The 18528-nt window shown below is 37.0% G+C and overlaps 1 protein-coding gene across 1 annotated transcript; it reads right to left on the bottom strand.

The window, feature by feature from the left end:
* Nucleotides 1–6877: 6877 nt before the first annotated feature.
* On the bottom strand, nucleotides 6878–18260 carry LOC149821079 (protein FLX-like 1). Its single transcript, XM_089982031.1, has 4 exons — nucleotides 17592–18260; nucleotides 7413–7585; nucleotides 7227–7306; nucleotides 6878–7141 (listed from the first exon to the last, which is right to left on the bottom strand). Exons 1-4 carry the CDS (start codon nucleotides 18197–18199, stop codon nucleotides 7055–7057), a joined length of 948 nt encoding a protein of 315 aa, XP_089838157.1. The 5' UTR covers nucleotides 18200–18260; the 3' UTR covers nucleotides 6878–7054.
* Between the last annotated feature and the right edge of the window lie 268 nt (nucleotides 18261–18528).

Below are 18528 nucleotides of genomic sequence, written 5' to 3'. Positions count from 1 at the left end.
CTCCTACATCTTCACCCCGTGCTTGTCGAATGACTTTGGCTTCTCTAGTGCCTCAGGAAAGAGGGCTTTGGGTATATAGGACTTAGAAGGCTCAGATGAGAGAGCTCTCTCACTTTCCTGAAGTATGACAGTAGGGATCGGTTGCTCAACACTAGATCTCTCTTTCTTCTACAACCTCTATCGATTGGTACCGCTTCTCACTCCTAAGGGTTATAACCGCTTGAGCCTGCTCTTGATGGGCATCTATTCTATGCAAGTCATGCATCGACTCCTTACCCCTAGGATTAACCATTGATTGACTAGGCAATGTCTCCTCGCTCCACCTGCTTAGCACCTCGATGAGTTGTCCTATTTGTGTTTCTAATTTGGAAATAGATTGCGTGTAGGAGCTCAGATTCACATTGATATCTGAGAAGGCCTGCAATATCTTATCCTCGAAGGACTGACTGGATGCAGGCTCTTGGGATGGAGGCTGCCAAAATGAAGATTGGGCTGAAGGAAAACTAATTCGCAGGAAACCAGGCATATAATCGCCTTGCTTGGGTGGGTTCTGGGAAGGTATAGGAAGATGTGGATTCATCCACGAGAAATTGGGATGGTTTCGCCAACCCAGGTTATAAGTATTGAAATATGGGTTGGGCACAGGTTTAGCAAAACCTTGCATCATCTGAGCTTGCTCTTAGACAAACTCAGGGTATTGTGGTGCCACTGGACAGTGAAACACATGATGTGCTGGGCTAGTACACAACGCACACATTTGCACAACTGAGGAGAGATTTGACAACAACTGATCCAATTTCTGGGTCAGCATGTCAACCTTGTTTTGCAACTCAAGGTATGTCCCTATCTCGTAAATGTCAGCCTTCTTCGCTCCATCTTGTGCAGGTGCAACCCTCTCAGATCGTGAGGCCGAAGCGTGGTGCATCAAATTCTTGCTCAAAGTCTCAAACAGGTCCCACACCTCATCCTCACTTTTTAGCATGAAAGTGTCCTCACAGGCTACATCAACCATCTGACGGTTCTTTTCGGTCAGCCCATCGTAAAAGTACTGCACCAGTTGCCAACAGGTTACCTGGTGGTGGAGACACTTTCGGTGAAGATCTTTCATCCACTCCCATGTCTCATGAAATTGTTCTTCCTCAATCTGTGAAAAGTTGGTGATGACTTTCCGAAACTGGTTCATCTTACCAATTGGGAAGTATTTCTTGAAAAACTCTCTTTGTATCCATTTCCAAGTGGTATATTTGAACCGTATCTAAAGCCTTTAATCAATGCTTGACTTTGTCCTTGAGGGAGAATAGGAACAACGTTAACCTCAATGCGTCATCCCCAAAATTGTTAATCCACACCATACAACAGATCTCGAGAAACTCATTGAGATGACGGTAGGGGTCTTTGTTGCTAAGGCCATAAAAAGATGATAACATTTGGATTATACTTGCCTTGATCTCAAACTGATTGGCTCCTACAACGAGTCTAGCGATATAGGAGGTGAAAGTGTACTCAGTGGGAATGAAATACTTCTGGAAGAGACGGGTCAACTGCTGATCCTCAACCATAGGGTCGGATCGACAAACTCTCCTAATGATAGACTCAGGGTCCTCTACTAACTTAGCAAGCTCGGGTCGCCTTTGCATACACATGAGGGTAGACCAGCGTAACAACCATCCTAAAGAAAGATGTTCTACCTAAACCTAGCATGCACACGTGATCAACCACACAAACCACGAAGTAGGCCAAATAACATAAATAAATAAAACAGGAAACACACACCACTCACTTGCACCCAAACAGATATTTTGCAGAAAAGCAAACTATAAGCACGATACCAATCGTGCACAGTCACCTCTTAAGGAGAAACCTAATAGGTGGGTCGTGCAAGAAAAGTAAACTAGTCTCTAGGGCTCACAAGCAACGCGGTTCTAAAAATCCTAAATAACAAAGCAAACTAGCAATCCTAGTTAATGAACAGGAAAAATAAACAAGCAATCCTAAATACTATATAGGAAATAAACTAACAATCCTAAGTAAAACAAGAATATACAAGAGGCAATAAAGTGAATACTCGTATTTCAATCGTCGTTCTCCGGCAATGATGCAAAAAATTTGATGTAAGTTTTTAAAATAGTTTTTTAAAATAATATTTTTAATAAAAACAATATAAAAGCCAGACACCAAATACTAAAAACTGGCTCGCACAAGTGGTGGAGTCCGGGTCGATCTTAGGGAACGAGAGGAAGCACTTTGTATTCCACAAAAGCTAAACTACTCTTTATTGCCAAAACAAAATGAATTAATTAAATAACTAAACTAAGAGTACGACCCCCTGCGGAGGGCTTACAAATAGAAATAATAAAGTGGCCTTATTACAAACCCAATGAATCAAATAAATAAAATAAATCTTAAGCTAAAAATAAAAAAAGAAGGGTCTTCAATGCTTGAGCTTATAGTCCCTTTCTTGAATTTTATTTATGTTTTTCTTTGCTTATTGAGGGCTCTCTGAAGGGCTTGAAGAGCCTTTTGAGAAGACCCTTTGGGAACCTTAAAGGGCTCTTAAGGGGTACTTTTAAGGGTCTACCGCACGTTCAACTGCTTTCCTGTAAAACAAAATTACAAAACATAAACAAAATAAAGAGAAACTAGACAAAAAATTAATGTTAATTCAAAGAAAAATCACAAAAATAAAGATCTAACCACTAATAACAAACTAACTACATGTAACAATTATCAACTGACACGTAACAAAGTAAAATACTAAATGACAAAATAGCAAAACTAACTAACTATCAAGAAACTAATCAACTGAGAACAACTTATGAAACTAACAATCAAACTAACTACTTAATAACTAAGAATCAATTTAACTAAGTGAAAAACAAACTAAACAAATTAATCAACTAATTAATTCTAAAACAAGAGGGGAAAATAACATGCAACAACTAACACAAAAGGACAAAGTATGCTAACCGTATAAAGGAATCAAAATTAACTAATTCAAAACGTTGACTTACTGTGAACATAAATAAAAATCTAATATGCATTAAGAATAATAAAAACTAAAATTACTTCCTACTATTAAATCGACTAATAGTCTATTCTAAAAAAAACATGGTAGGTGCTAATTTTAAATCACTAATTCTGATCTAATGACTGTACAGATTAAACTACGTTAATAATTCTGAAACAAACTAATAAAAAAACTAACTAAAACTATCTAAACTAACTACTTAATTTAAGCAATTCAAATCTAAATGCAAGAATCAACTAATGTTAATTCAATTAAATCTAAATTAATTAAACAATCAGATCACAACTAATTAAGATTAACATGAATTAAACAAAACTAAATCTGACTAAATAACTTAAAAACTAAAATTAATCTACAACTTAATCTTTAATATCAACTAAACTAATTAAATAAAACTCGATAATTGAAAGAAAGCAAAATTCGACTAAATATTTTTAATCTAATCTAACTAATGAATAATATAAAAAAAGAAAAGAAAACTTCTTAAATTACACAAAATGATTATCTAACTGATAAAAGACAACAACAATTAAATCTAATTTATGCGGCTGAATTAAAATAAATGAAAAAGGATGAAAACACTAATCTATTTTCTATTGATTTTTTTTATTTGTTTTTTCTAATCTAACAAATACTAACTAAAACTAATGTAGCATTAAGGAAGGATTAAGTGCACACATGAAACAATAAATAAACTAACCTAATACTGAATTTAAGCAAAGAAAAGTAAGATCTACTTGACACACATTAAAAAAAAACTGCAAAAACCCTAATCGATTAATAATAAAAAAAACTAATTAATCGATCTAGTAAATATTGAATAGTAAAAACGTGATCCAGACTAAATCTAACCTAAATTGAATTAAAAATCACTCTAATATTAGAAAATACTATGCTAAATCTACCGATTTGAATAAAATATTCTTATTCTACATGCAAATCAAGAAAATCGATGAAGCTATTATTATTTTTCTATTTTTATATTTTCAGATGATAAACTAAAACTAATCTAATCTAAATGCAATGATCAAATGAAACTACATGCAATGATATGATGCATGCTATGCAAAAAAATAAAAACTTACGAAACTATGGAGAGATGGGGGAGAAGAGACAAACCGTGTGATTTACCTCCGATAGAGGGGTTGAGAAGAAGATGGACTTTCTCTTAAGCAGCGCACACCTCCGTCGATCAAGGCAAGAAGAACCGACGACAGAAAAGATCAGAAGCATGATGAATCAAAAAGAAAAAAAGAAGAGAACGAGGGAGAACCAGTTGAGAACAAAGAAGAGGAGGAAAAAAAGAGAAGAGAAGAGGGAGAAGAGGCGTGCGTTTTCACAAGAGAAAAAAATGTCCCATATGGCTGAAACAATCCTATTTATATTAAAAATTAGGTTAAAAATATATTTTCTAAAAGACCCAATTAATTTTTGGAATTTTCAAAACAGTATCTCTAGAAAACATGTTTTCAAGAAAAATAAAATTCTAAACAAATTAAAACTAATCAATACCCTCATAATCTAGTTAGACTACACATTAGAAAATTCTAAACCAACTAAAACTCTAAAAAATGCAGGAAAGAATTTAAATGTGCAGTTTTTTCTTTATTTTAAATTTAAATCAGTTTCTCAAAAACACTGATAGGAATGAATTTTTAATGCAATTTTTTGATGGATCATACATAAAATAGTAGGAATAAATTGCAAAATATATGCATGATCAACAAACATATTCTGTAGACGACACTGCGAACTGATCAGAAAGTACGAGGGATCATTCACCATCACCAAGAAAGTGGGCAACCTAGCATACAAGTTGGACTTGCCCCCAAACTTTAAGGTGCACCCAGTGTTCCACGTGTGTAACCTAAAACCGTTCTATGCGAACGAAAGAGATCCAGAGCGTAGCGTGCCACAATACGCTCCTATCTTGCAGAGAGCCCCAACAACACAATGGGCCGAGAAGCGTCTCAGCAAGATCCTTCGCCACAAGGTTAATTACTTGGGCGAAACAAAGAAGTATCTAATATAGTGGGAGGAGACAATGAAGCCGACGTGGGAGCCAATATTTCGAATAAAGAGCCACTATCTGACCGAAGTCAGGGTTTAACATAAAGCAGATGACGCAGAGGGCAACGCGTGACTTGAAGGGGGGAGCTTGTTCCCCTATGACTTACTTTGTACAATTGTGTCTAGAGTCTGTTTTGCTTTGGTTGAGTCTTGATGTAAAGTGTCGAGTCACTTGCAACTTTCTTCAGGACACTCATGTACTTTGGTTCAGGGTTAGCCTGTAGATCTGGACTGTAATGAGCCTTCGGGCAAAAATGTGAATGAATGTAAATGCAAAAAACTTTCTTTTGTTTACCCTCATTATGATTGCTTTCGAGTGATTGTGATTTCTCTCCCTCTCTATTTTCTCGCTTTCTCAGTCTTAGTAATCAAAGCTTCTGCAACAACAAGTGGGCGACCAGAAGGTTTGTAACGATAAGGAAGGACCATCGCACCGCACTAGCCTATTGCAAAAATAGGCCTATAACAGCCATATTCTTTTAAAATTTCACAAGGTTCAAACTTCTACAATACTTAAAGAATTTTTGCAATGTGCCTTGCAATAATCGTCACAATTTTCGCAAAATGTTTTGAAATTTTATAATTTTTTTAAAATTATTGCAACCTCATGCGATTTTGTTGACGAGCTACAATGGTTCATTCACTTTGAGCATCAGGACCCGCAAAAATAAAAAATTCATAGCTATGAGAGGTAAAAGCGTCCAAAAAAGTGAGAACCAATGAAATTGTCCATATGATGAATTTAATAAATTGGAAGGCATTTTTGAAAATAGATCATTTTTGTCATACAGTACAATCATTTTTTATTTTTTTAGTGATTTTAAAAACCAACTGTCATAAATGCACAACTTTTTTATAACTTAAAAAGTGACAATTTTTTATAAAAAAAATGCTCAATGGTCAATCCCAACAAATTGACGATGTTACACATCAAAAGGGGCCAGATTTAGTCAAAAAAACTTGCACATGAGTCAACGCATTGATACTGGATGCACATCCAGGCCAAAGACTTATCCAATAACCTTATCTTACCAAGCCACATAGTTTGCTATCATATCTATATGTCTAATTCAAAGATAACCTTATGTTTGTTAATGCCCAAAATACCTCTGAGAATAAACATGCAGTGGCTTTATTTTCAGACCGATATGGAATTTAATTATTGCGTTCAACCAGCATAAAACTGCAAATGCAAGCCATCCGAGATTGGAATCAGCCAATTTGGAACTACAAATTTGGCATTTGACATATTCATACCAAAGCAATCATTTAATTGACAAGACGATACCTTTCTTGCATATCCCCAGCCAAAAATAAAAGAAAAAGGAAAAAAAAGGTTAATACATAGAGGTTATGTTGGAATATTTTTTACTGAAATAAACAACCAATCTAAACCCTAGTCAGTTGCAATTATATAAAGCAAATCACTAGCATTTGTTATTGGACATAGAAGAACAAAAAGACAGTAAACCCATTAGGGTCACCTACACATGGTAATATTGCAAATTTTCATCATGTTTTCATGTCAAAATATTTGAGAGAAATTCAATTAGGAGGCAATTGAGTTGAGCCAATTGCATGATAGATTGCTACATACAAGGCAATGGTTGCACCCTCAAATTGCATACTAGTGGAGGTTAATAAACATTTTCTCATAATATGTGCTGATAAATAATACCTTTTGCACCTAAGGGCTCTTTGTGGCCATCACAGCGGGGAAATTGACATGAACACTACAATATGGAACAAGGCAAACCATGTATAAAACAAGAGCAATAAAAGAAAAACCCAAGAGATGCTAAGATTATCGAATCCAGAAATATAGCAAGGTCTATTCTCATCAATACAAAAGCATATATGATGGGAATTTTACTTTTCCAGGCATCAAGAGTTGGATTCAAGCTGTTTCTCTATGGTAAAAATGATTCCAAGCCCTAAACAGGGGCCACAAACGCTCTACTGACGAACATGAGGTAGCTGCATGTCATATGCTCCCCTTGAACCACCTACACTTCCATACAGAGGAATGCTCTCAACACCAACCTGAACATAAAATGCCACGCCAAGATACTTACAATCTGAAAAATGGTCTTTTCCTAAAAACAAAGTGCATTTAGGGATTACATACTTGGTGCATTGCATAACCATCAGTGTAAGTGCTTCCCACATATCTCATATCAGGTGCATAGTTTCCACCATATCCAGGTCCTAGAAACCAAAATCTGTAGTCAGATGGTTCACACACATGCACACATACAACTATATGCCAAAAACCAACATGAGAAGTCACGATGCCTCACTACATGACTATTACCTGGATTTACAGCAGCAGAAGCTGCTGCTGCTGCCATTGCCCTTTTTTCAGCATTAGCAAGTTCAGCGCGAAGCTTCTCAACTTCTCGAGCCATGGATATCATATTCTTCTCCATTGCTCGACTTTGCTCAAGATTCTCAGCATGTACCTTTTTCTCATATTCAACAGCAGCTCTAAACACAAAAACGTGAGATGTGATATTGACATTGACACGAGTATTTCAGTTCGGAGGTTTAAGTCAACAATAGATTGAAGCACAGTTTTTCAACAGAAAAAAGGGAAACACGGGAGCACATAGTTTCATGTTTGCAGTACAGCAGCAATATAAATATGTTTAGTGGTACAATAGCAAAAACAAATAATAGATGAAGTTCCAGTTTACAGGAACATTGGTTGTGCAAATTGTAAAGCCTGTGAATATGGCCTGGGACCAAAGTTTCAATTCAACTGGCTGCATTCTTCTTTTTTACTCATCAAGATATCAAAGGTGACACGAGAGTCCAAAGTAAATACCAAGTATAGAATGGAAGTCCTGCAACTGTGCTGTATTTTGTTTTGCAACGTGATCAATATTCTTGCTATTTTAAAATAGGCAATATTTTGAGAATATCACAAAATTTTGGGATTATACCGGTTCTCAAACTATGTCACATGGGTGCGGGTGCGAGGATCCGGCACTTCCAAAAAACCCGGGTGCGGGGGTGTGGCAGGGGAAAAAATGTAATATATATATATATATATATATATATATATATATATATATATATATATAATCCACTACTCAATATGTTCAAATTCAATTAGAAATATAGTTTTCTATAAAAAAAAGGTACATGAACAAACAACATATTTCACAATTTCTGGTGTGAATGTTACCATCACGGTATAATCATCTGGAAAAACCAATATCCAGTAAAGCATAGCACAGTACCATAGTGTATCTAAGAAAATAAGTTGTACAGGGATTTAATATGCAACACCCCTGGACCCACGTGTGCCAAAAATACCTACAAATTCCCTATGTTATAGAATATCCATAAACACACATAGATTTCCCTTCTAATAATTAGGGGTGTGATCAGTTACAATCTATATTGCAAATCACAACATATGTTTTAATACTTAAAAAGATAACTCCTCGACATTTCATGTTCATCACATTTTAGGTAGCATAAAATCTCATACTATCTCGACCAATATAACTCCTACTTGCATCCAAATGTACAACACCATTCATTACACAGTTATGATAGGATAAGAACTAAGCAAGTGAGAACAACTAATAAAACATATCATTTGCTGTGATGCAGGTGCTGCACACAGATTTTTGACCATGGATAAAAATGCAAACCCGCAGTCATACACAACTATACTTTGAGAGACAAAAGAGAACACCGATTAGTTGAGGCAAATCGCAAACATTTTTTCAATTTTAATTTAGGATAACTAAATCGCAGATTTCTATTCATGGATTTCATACAACAACAACAACTACGCCTTCATCCCAAAACAATTGGGGTCAGCGATATGAACCAAAAAAAGAAATTCATTTTGGGTCTTCCACATGAATCCTTTTCCTCCAATCATTTCTATCCAATGCCATGTCCTCGGTGAGGTTCAAAGCATTCATATCCTTTCCTATCATCTTCATCCAAGTCTTCCTAGGCCTACTCCGACCTCTTTTAACTAATATATTTTCCCAATTCTCCAACCTTCTAACTGGAGCATCATTAGGCCTTCGCCGAATATGTCCAAACCACCGTAAACGATTCTCTCGCATCTTATTTTCAATGGGTGCAACACCTACCTTCTTACGTATCTCCTCGTTCTGAATCTTATCTTTTATTGTATTTCCACACATCCATCTAAGCATCCGCATCTCAGCTACACTCATTTTTTGAATATGATGTTTCTTGGCAGCCCAACATTCCGTACCATATAGTAAAGCGGGCCTAATAGTCGTCCTATAAAACTTTCCCTTCAACCGCAATGGCATTCTACGATCGCACAACACTCCAGTTGCACTTTTCCATTTCATTCACCCAACCTTTATCCTATGATTTACATCTCCATCAATTTTTCCATACTTTTGAATGATGGATCCCAAATATTTGAAATAATCATTCACCGGTATTTCTTGCTCACCAAGCTTCACTACACTCCCATCACTACTTCGTTGCTTACTAAACCGACATTCCATATATTCAGTCTTACTCTTACTCAACTTAAAACCTCTAGCTTCCAATGTCTGTCTCCATAATTCTAACTTAGCATTAACCCCAACTCTAGACTCATCAATCAAAACAATATCATCAGCAAACAACATACACCACGGTACATTTTCTTGAATTGATCTCGTAAGCTCATCCATCACTATCGCAAATAGAAAAGGGCTTAAAGTAGATCCTTGATGTAACCCAACCGTTATCGGAAAATTGGTTGTCACCCCTCCACAAGTGCGAACATTGGTTACTACTCCTTCATACATATCTTTAATTATACTAATGTACTTGAGAGAAACACCTTTCTTCATATTCATGGATTTCATACAAGAAGAAAAAAAAACGTTTTGTTGCCAGTACTTAGTCCGTGATTTCAATCTTCGAGTTTTTTTTTTTTGGGTCCATAGCAGCCGAAATCCCCAAATCTGCCGATTTGGGGTTTACGGCAGCCCTTAAAACTCCTCTTTTGATTTGGGGTTCAAAGTAGAGTTACCAGAAGCTTCTTAGATAGGTGGGAAGCTCGCTTCCCGGAAACTCGCTTCGGAAGCACGATACTCCTCGTTTTTGAAACTTGATGAGAACCTCGATTCCCCCACACTTCTCCTATGTTTTCCATACGCTTCATTTATTCTTATTATGTATTCTCTTAATCAACTTTTCACACTTTTTATGTATTGTCTCTGACTCTTCTCACTCACTTTCATGTGCTTTTGCTAAATTGGTAGTCATCATTTTTAGATTTTGTTAAAAATTTAATTCTTACACTAAAAAATCATGAAATTTAATATTAGTCATTTTTATTTTTAGTTTTTATGTGTTTTATTTTGATTCTCATTCAATTCTTGTATTTCTTTTTTTTATTCCCCGCTTCCTATATATTTTAAAATGCATCGCTTCTCGCTTCCACTTCCGCTTCCGCTTCCCGTATCGTTTCCCACTTCTGCTTCCTAGTCTGGCAACCTTGGTTCAAAGCAACCGAAACCCCTAAATCTGCCGATTTGGGGTTTTCGGCAACCATTAAAACACCTCTTTTTTTCTTTCAAAATCCTTTATATTTGGGGTGTGTTACAACCCATTGCAAACTTGAAACAAAATACACCCACAACAATCGTAGTAAACCCTACTTGTGAATCGCGGATTCTCGATTTATTTCTGATTCCCTCTTTCGGCTACCGTGAATCCAAAGGAGTCCCCTCGCCATCGTGCTCGTGTGAGCCGTGTGCCTTTTCACCAAATGGTGTGAGAAAGAAAGGAAAACGAGAGGGAGAGAAGTAGGGGAAGGAAGATAACGAATGAGAGAGACAGGTAACGAGTGAGAGAGGAAGAGGATGGAGGGTTTAGAAGAGTGTGTAAGAGAGGGGCGAAACAGAAGGGAGATGGGGGTCGTGGGGGATCGTGGGGAGTGGGGGTTGGTTACCCCAACACTTCAGCGGCTGCGCAACACCCCGTCCCTTTTCATAGGGCAAAAAAAATCCAAAAAAAAGAACCGAAATGACCCTGGGTGCGGTCAACTCACCCGGTGCCGCACCTGCACCTGCGTCGAGTCGCGTCGACGCGGGTGCGGCACCCTGCTAGCCAAATCCCTGTTACATAGTTCTCAAATAATATCACAAAATAAAAATTCAAGCACTTATTTTTTAGCAAAAGGAAAACTATTCCAAACAGCTAGGGATGCCAATGGATCATATTTTACCTGATATCCGACCAAATCCAACTCCGTTTACTAGGATTTGGTAAGCCAAAGGATATCCCATTATAATCAGATGCGGATATGGTTTTGCTTTTTTGCTACTGAATCCAACAAATATCTAGATTTGTGGATATCCAAATCCAATTACATCTAAAAAAACCTGGATATGGTATGAGCTTTTCACCATCTGAATCCAAATCCGTTTAGCCAACATCCGATTAGTCGAATCTGGTAGTGGCTACATCTGATCTGAATGCCAACCGTTTACATCCCTACAATCAGCCCAACTTTTCAACTACGAAGGGGTCATTTTTGTAATCAAAATCTCTGCTTATTTATACTGTTAAAAAGTAAAGGGCAGTAAAAAAAACATGTCAAAACACTGACATGGACCTCATACAGAGAGAGAGAGAGAGAGTAAAAATATTTGTCTATTCTCAAGGTTATTAATAGGTTCCCAACAAAAGTATCACAAGTTTGTAACTATAATTAGGAACTGCAGTAACCATCTACATCTTATTGCTTCTTAAACAGATACCGATCTCAACCTGCACAATCAATTACCATTGATATGCAAGATTACCATTACTCACTGCGCCATTCTTATAATCAACCAGTTGTGCACCAAAATGTTCAGTTTCCATAATCTCCCAAAATAAGAAAACATAGGCTGCTTTAAAAAATGCAAGCCTTTTTGCATGTCAATTTTGTTGATACAAAGAGGTGTGCCACAATAATTTGACCACAACTAGGCCAAAAAATGCACATAGGGAAGGCCACCTTGATCGGCACAACTAACCCCAATGGTTTTGGCTTTGCCATATCCGCGAATTGGTTGACACACTGGTGAACTTATAAACACAATTCAGATAAAAAGACACATAAAAACACACCCATAATGGACTGACTGCCCTTATCATGCTTGAAAACCAGCCAAGCTAGCTAGCCCAATGTTTTTGGCTTGCCATGTCCTTGAATTGGTAGAGTGTACTCAAGTCAAAGAAAAAACACACACACATAAAAATACACCTGTAATTGCCTGACTGCCCTTGTTGTGCTGGAAAAACAGCCTAGCTAGCTAGCCAGCAAGCTGTATACTCAAGTCAAATAAAAAACAAATACACAAAAACACAGCTGTAATTGCCTGATTACCATTGTTGTTGTTGTTGTTGTTGTTGTTGTGTGTGTGTGTGTGTGTGTGTGTGTGTGTGTGTGTGTGAGCCTCAGCCTCAATCATATCTCAGCAAGGCAAATTTCTTGATATTACACTTTTAAAATATTGGGAAAACCTCTGAATATCTTGGCATTTTAAGCAAAAACAGGAAACGGATATAAGATACTTAGAAGATAAGTAAAGAGCCTTACGTTTGAGGGAAAAAAGACATGCTAACCTAAATATGAAAAGATCAGTTGATCTTACTTCTCCCTTCCTGCCTTTTTTCTGTCCTTCGTTTCTAGCCTTGCTCTCACAAATCACAATCTCCAAGTGAAGATCATCACAAGTCCTAGTCTCAAAATGACCCCTTTTAAGGTATTTTTCCTAAAGTAGTCCCTTAGAAAGAAGTGAAACACAAATCTGAATGTTTTAAAATTCCCAAAATAGCCTTTTTGAGAACTTGGAGTTTATGATGGTTCTCCATGCCTATTGCATAAAAGTCTTCTACAAATCTTAGCATTTGTAATGGTTTTAGAGTATATGATCTATCTTTTATATAGGAATACATTTTTTAATTTTTAAAATATACTTTTCCAAATCTTTCAATCTAAAAAGAATACCAGAAACACCTCAGGTTTTTGAAAAATCAACCATTTCATTCAACCTTTGAAGTCAACCAGATCAAACTGGCTTTATCTTTGGCATAATTTCCACTTAGATCTTATCATGATATTTATCTAATTTCTGCTCCATAATAGGGTTTTTAAAAACTCAAATATGAAAAATGACAGCCTACTTTTTCAAGATATTGTTGCAATAATGCTGTGAGATTATCACATAACATCTCTAAATTTTCCTTGTGCATCCGAGCTCCCTATCAAAAACAAAGAATGCACTAAACTATTAGCAGGCAGAAATTGCAGCAGTTAGGAAATGGAAACCTTACAAATAGGAATTAGGCAATCTATGGGTATACCATGAAGCTACAAAGGTTGTACTTGTGAACCATCCTCATAAAGTAAAATAGGCATATGAAGAGAGCAATAGATCGAACCAAACTACAAAAAAATTGGTCCCTCCATAGTCAGCCATTCATAAGATCAAACAAAATTTATAAGATAGATTCATAAGTCAGGCATTTTTACCCACCAAGTGAAACTAGTGTCTTCTCGGTCATGACCAGCTAAAGGTAAAGTCCCACTAAAGATCGTTTCCAGAGGGTACGACCTCCTTAGGCAATTTTAAGGTTTTCAGGAGGCTGATCTTGAGATGCCATCATATTTTTGTTTTGGTGATATTTTTCCTTTTAAATATATTTTTTTTTCCATTTTATAGCAATAGGATTGCAACATTTTTAAAGTATCAACGACATCTATGATTGATATCTAGGTTGCTCTATCAGCCAAAGTGAGCTTCAAATTTAACCATGATTTGTAATCCATAAATGATAGTTACAAATGGGCAGCCATGTATGGGAGAAACCATAAATTATGTTTATGGGTGAGTCACCATCCATGGTGTTTGAATTATAAAATTGAAGATTGAATCTGATTGAAGGTCATAAATAAATCATGGATGAACCACCAAGGGTGTGTGTGTGTGTGTGTGTGTGTGTGTGAAAATGAATTTAAAGCAACAAACATTCATACATTTTCAATCACTTCTAATGTTTCATTGCCTTCATCAAGGTTGCCAGGAAGGGGAACATATGCAAAAAAATGAATCAACAAACACTTCAAGAATGTTTTTTTAGTTTAAACCAAGGTTGCCAGACTAGAAAGCGAAAGCAGGAAACGATACAGGAAGTGGAAGCCAGAAGTGATGCATTTCAAAATATATAGGAAGCGAGGAATAAAAAAAAGAAATATAAGAATTGAATGAGAATCAAAATAAAACACAAATAAAAACTAAAATAAAAGTGACTAATATTTAAATTTCATGATTTTTTAATGTAAGAATTAACTTTTTTACAAAATCTAAAAATGATGACTACCAATTTAGCGAAAGCACATGGAAAAAAGTGAGAAGAATCGGAGAAAACACATAAAAAACATGAAAATTTGAGTAAGAGAACATATAATAAGAATAAATGAAGCGTGCGGAAAGCATAGGAGAAGCGTGGGGGAATCGAGGTTCTCATCAAGTTTCGGAAGCAAGGAGTATCGCGCTTCCGAAGTGAGTTTCCGGGAAGCGAGCTTCCCACCTATCTAAGAAGCTTCCGGTAACTTTGCTTTAAACACAAACTTTTAAAAGGTGAGTAATAATATATATTAACCTATGATAGTTTTCCTTAACTTGTCTTAAATTCATATATTATTGTAGCAAATTCTCACCTGATGGAAGGATCGAGGGTTTGAGAGTTTTGGGCTCTAAAGCTCAGAAAAAGGATTTTAGCTTTTTACACAGGAAAAGTTTAATTTCACTCAAACTGGATAACTACACACTCTTATCTAATGTATTTAATAAATTAATCCCTGATAACCTTTTTGTTTAGGATAGAGAAACTTAGCCTAAGTAAAGCCAGCTAGTGAAACTATACTTTGGTTACCAATCTTCCAAGTGTATAGGCTTACTGCAGGTTAGGAAAACATAAACAATCAGGCCCTTTTCTGAATTTGTATCTTGAAACAACTAACTGTTTGGAGGTAATTGTTTGGTTTTGTGAATTAGTAAAAAATGGCCATGAGCTTAAAATTTCCAAATAGGATTTGAAAGTTAAAAAATAATCACTCCCACCTCCCTCACTCTGCACATTGGCACCCCATGTTTCTCTCTCCCCCATATGAACCCAAACAACATTAGTTCAAGATTACCACAAAATTATGCATTTATAATTCTTAAAAATTTAATAAAAAATCATGAATTTAAATGTTGAACTTCCAAGCTAGTTATCTATACACAAATACCAGCCAGCCATGTTTGTGTTCGACACAAACACTAATAATTTTGGACACCTTGGGCATGTTTGCTTGGCCCCAATTGAGAATTCTCTCACACAATTGGGCGAGAACAATTCTCGTTGCCCCATTTCTCACATGCAAGTAAATGGGACAATGAGATTTGAAATCACCTTAGGGTCCATTTTACTCACTTCTCATGTGATTCAAAATCACATTGTCCACCCTGAAATTTCGAATCACATGTGATTTCCAATGACATGGGATGCAAGAAAACATGCCCTTAAAGTCCATTAAGTGTTCAAGCACTTATAAACTTAGTTTTAGGTTTCTTTTTCCAGATTTAAACCTGTTTCTTGTGACATTTTGTCTAAAATCATAATCATCTTAGTCTCACATATTGAAACCATATCTTCAAGTTATCTAATCATAAATGAAATAATTATAGAATAAATACTACTGTATTTCTTTGCTTTTAGTCTCACAAATCCGATGACTAGCCTGACAACCACTCTCTTTGCAATTCAATGTTCAAGCATGTCTGTGCACGCATCATGTGTGTGTGTAACTATGTTGCATTTTATTTTTGAAGCCACAACATGTCCATGCTCTTGTCTAGAAGCAACACCCTTATAGTGTAACAAAGATTTAAACTCACTCTTAATATCTATTACATCGGTACTGGAATCACTTAGAGTAAGTAGGAATTCTGATACCAAACCATGGGAATCCCAATTGCAAATCATAACACTATTTGGATGTTAGATTTTTTTTTTTTGTAAAATGATAGTAATATATGCATGAGACTATTTGGATGTTGGATGTTTTTCCAATTTTTGAGATAATATGAATATATTTTGTTATTGCTTCATAAGTTTGTCTTTAGATGAAAAAATCAAAGGTTTTCTCCTTTAGATTGGCAACCGATATCATTTAACAGGTATGGATGTAAAAACAACTTCTATTCTTAGCATATTTATTTATTGCTCAAAATTTTCACGCAGTTGACTTATGTTATTAGACTTAGGTGAAGTTTCCTAGACTTGTAATATATGTATAAATTATAAATTACTGCACAATTGTTTTTATTTCAATATATAGTGTCTATAAAAAGCTGGTTAAGATGTTTCTTTTTTAATATTGTGCACTTCTTTTGAATGTATATTTGTGTCTTATTCTTCTAATTAAGTGATCTAGAGATATTATCATAGAATGATATAGTTGTTGAGAGTTATCTTAATTTCTTCAAAGTTTTCTTTTTATCTCCATCAATTTATCAGTATTTCTCGCTTCCTAAATGATTCTCTATACTGCTTCCTACTCACTTCCTGCTTCTCGTATCCTTTAAAGATTTGAAATGATTATTTCTTGATTCTGCTTCTCATTATTTATTACCATTCTGGCAACTTGGTCTATTCACTAATTTTTCCTTAGATTATTAAAAAAAATTCAGATAGGTGATTTAGGCACTCACGTTGAAACAAGCAATGTTTTAGCTTCCTTGATCTATTTAGTAATTGACACCTCCTCTTGTCTTTTGATTGAGTATATAGCCAAAATAAGGACAGCCTATGATGATAGTTGGCTACCAATCTCTGAATCTTCAACAAATTGCATTTAGCTTGACAAAAACATGACCACGTCTTCACTGATCTCCCTATTTTTCTAATTCTTTTAGCTCATCCACTGCCAAACCTTTTGTACAGGTTTGTATGACACATTTCTTTATGAAGAAGCTCAAACTACCTTATCTAGAATCTCTTGAGCTTTATTCTTTAATTTGCAGTTTTAACCCTATGTTGGTAATTATTTTACACCTTAAATTAAAATATTACTGTAGACATGTTGAGCCATGTTACTTCTCATAAGCAAAATAAGAATACTTGATACTCAATACTTTCGATTGGATGATCGTTAACTAACCATTTCAATGATTGAGAATAGCACAAATTATCGCAAAGGCTAATTGATGGTAACCAACCACATTCTCAAGAAAACTTGGAAACTGTCTGTTCCGATGCACTTGATTATCAAGAAAAGTGGACGAAATAGGCAAAAACCTCTGCTTTTACACGCGATGCCAGTCTATTCCAAAATTTCCAGAAAAGCAAGTTCATCAAAATACCCATCAAAGAGAAGAAGAAGAAGATGATGATGCGGAAACGAGAAAAAGCGAAAAGGCAAGAAATTGAGTTCGCCGGAACGCCATCTTACCTCCCACGCTGCAACTCCTGGTGCATGGTCTCGATCTCCGCTTTGATCGCCCCCACTTGCTGTGCATCCGCCCTCGCCCTGGCGAGGTCCTGCACGAGGCGCTCTGCCTGGGCATCGAGCTCCTGCCGCGAGGCACGGAGCTTCTGGATGTCGGAGCGCACCTGCTGGAGCTCGGCGCGGAGAGGGTCGAGGGAGTGGAGCTCGGCCTCCTTGGCGATGGTCTTCTCGAAGAGCTCTCGGGAGCGTGCCTCTCCCTCGGCGCGGGCGGCGGCGACGACGTGGGAGACGCGGCGGAGCTCCTGCTGGGCGGCGGAAAGCTCCTGCTTGAGGGCGACGTCGGTGCCGGCGAGGCGCTGGTTTTCGAGCAGGAGGGCCTGGATCTCTCGGTGCTGGGCGGCGAGGCGCTCCTCGACGACGACGGAGGCGGCAGGGCGGAGGGGGAGAGGGCGGGCGGCGAGGGGGACCTCGTCAACGAGGATGGGGACGGCGGGCCTGGCGGCCAGAGGGACGTCCCCCACGAGGATGGGGATGCCATTCATGGTCGCTAGAGGGATCTCGTGGCCCTTGAGACCCACCAGCGACGGCGGAACTCTGTTTCGTCCCGCCATGGAGCAGCGGCACTGTAGAACCCGCACACAAGAGAGAGAGAGAGAGAGAGAGAGGCAGTGTCGACATCTGTTCCACTCTAATGTTTGTTAATAATCATTTTCCCTTCTTTCGGAAGATGATTGGCTGGTGAGTTTTAAGAAAAAGCCGTTGTGCCATCTCTAAGTAATAATAAAATTTTCCACATTCTCTCCTTGGCACGGCCAGGAGTTTTTTTTTGGTTTTTCGAACACTTGGTTGCGCTGGCTCAGCCTGCCATACCTTCGGTCGTCGTTCCAAAGGCGTAAAACTCCAAGGCTAAGACTGTGTCAATGGGTCAGGTTTGGCTCGG

The sequence above is a fragment of the Nuphar pumila genome, chromosome 12 (genome assembly GCF_984573655.1).
Source record: "Nuphar pumila chromosome 12, dmNupPumi1.hap1.1, whole genome shotgun sequence".
In the NCBI taxonomy this organism is placed as follows: Eukaryota; Viridiplantae; Streptophyta; class Magnoliopsida; order Nymphaeales; family Nymphaeaceae; genus Nuphar; species Nuphar pumila.
Note: the sequence above shows the minus strand (reverse complement) of the source record. Positions and strands in the feature narration are given on the sequence as shown.

Coding starts and splice junctions, on each gene's coding strand:
- LOC149821079 (XM_089982031.1), bottom strand. CDS start 18,199: ATGGCGGGACGAAACAGAGTTCCGCCGTCGCTGGTGGGTCTCAAGGGC. Junction 7,586..17,591: donor CAGGAGTTGCAGCGTGGGAG/GTAAGATGGCGT, acceptor TTTTGTGTTTAG/AGCTGCTGTTGAATATGAGA. Junction 7,142..7,226: donor ATGGTTATGCAATGCACCAA/GTATGTAATCCC, acceptor TTTTATGTTCAG/GTTGGTGTTGAGAGCATTCC.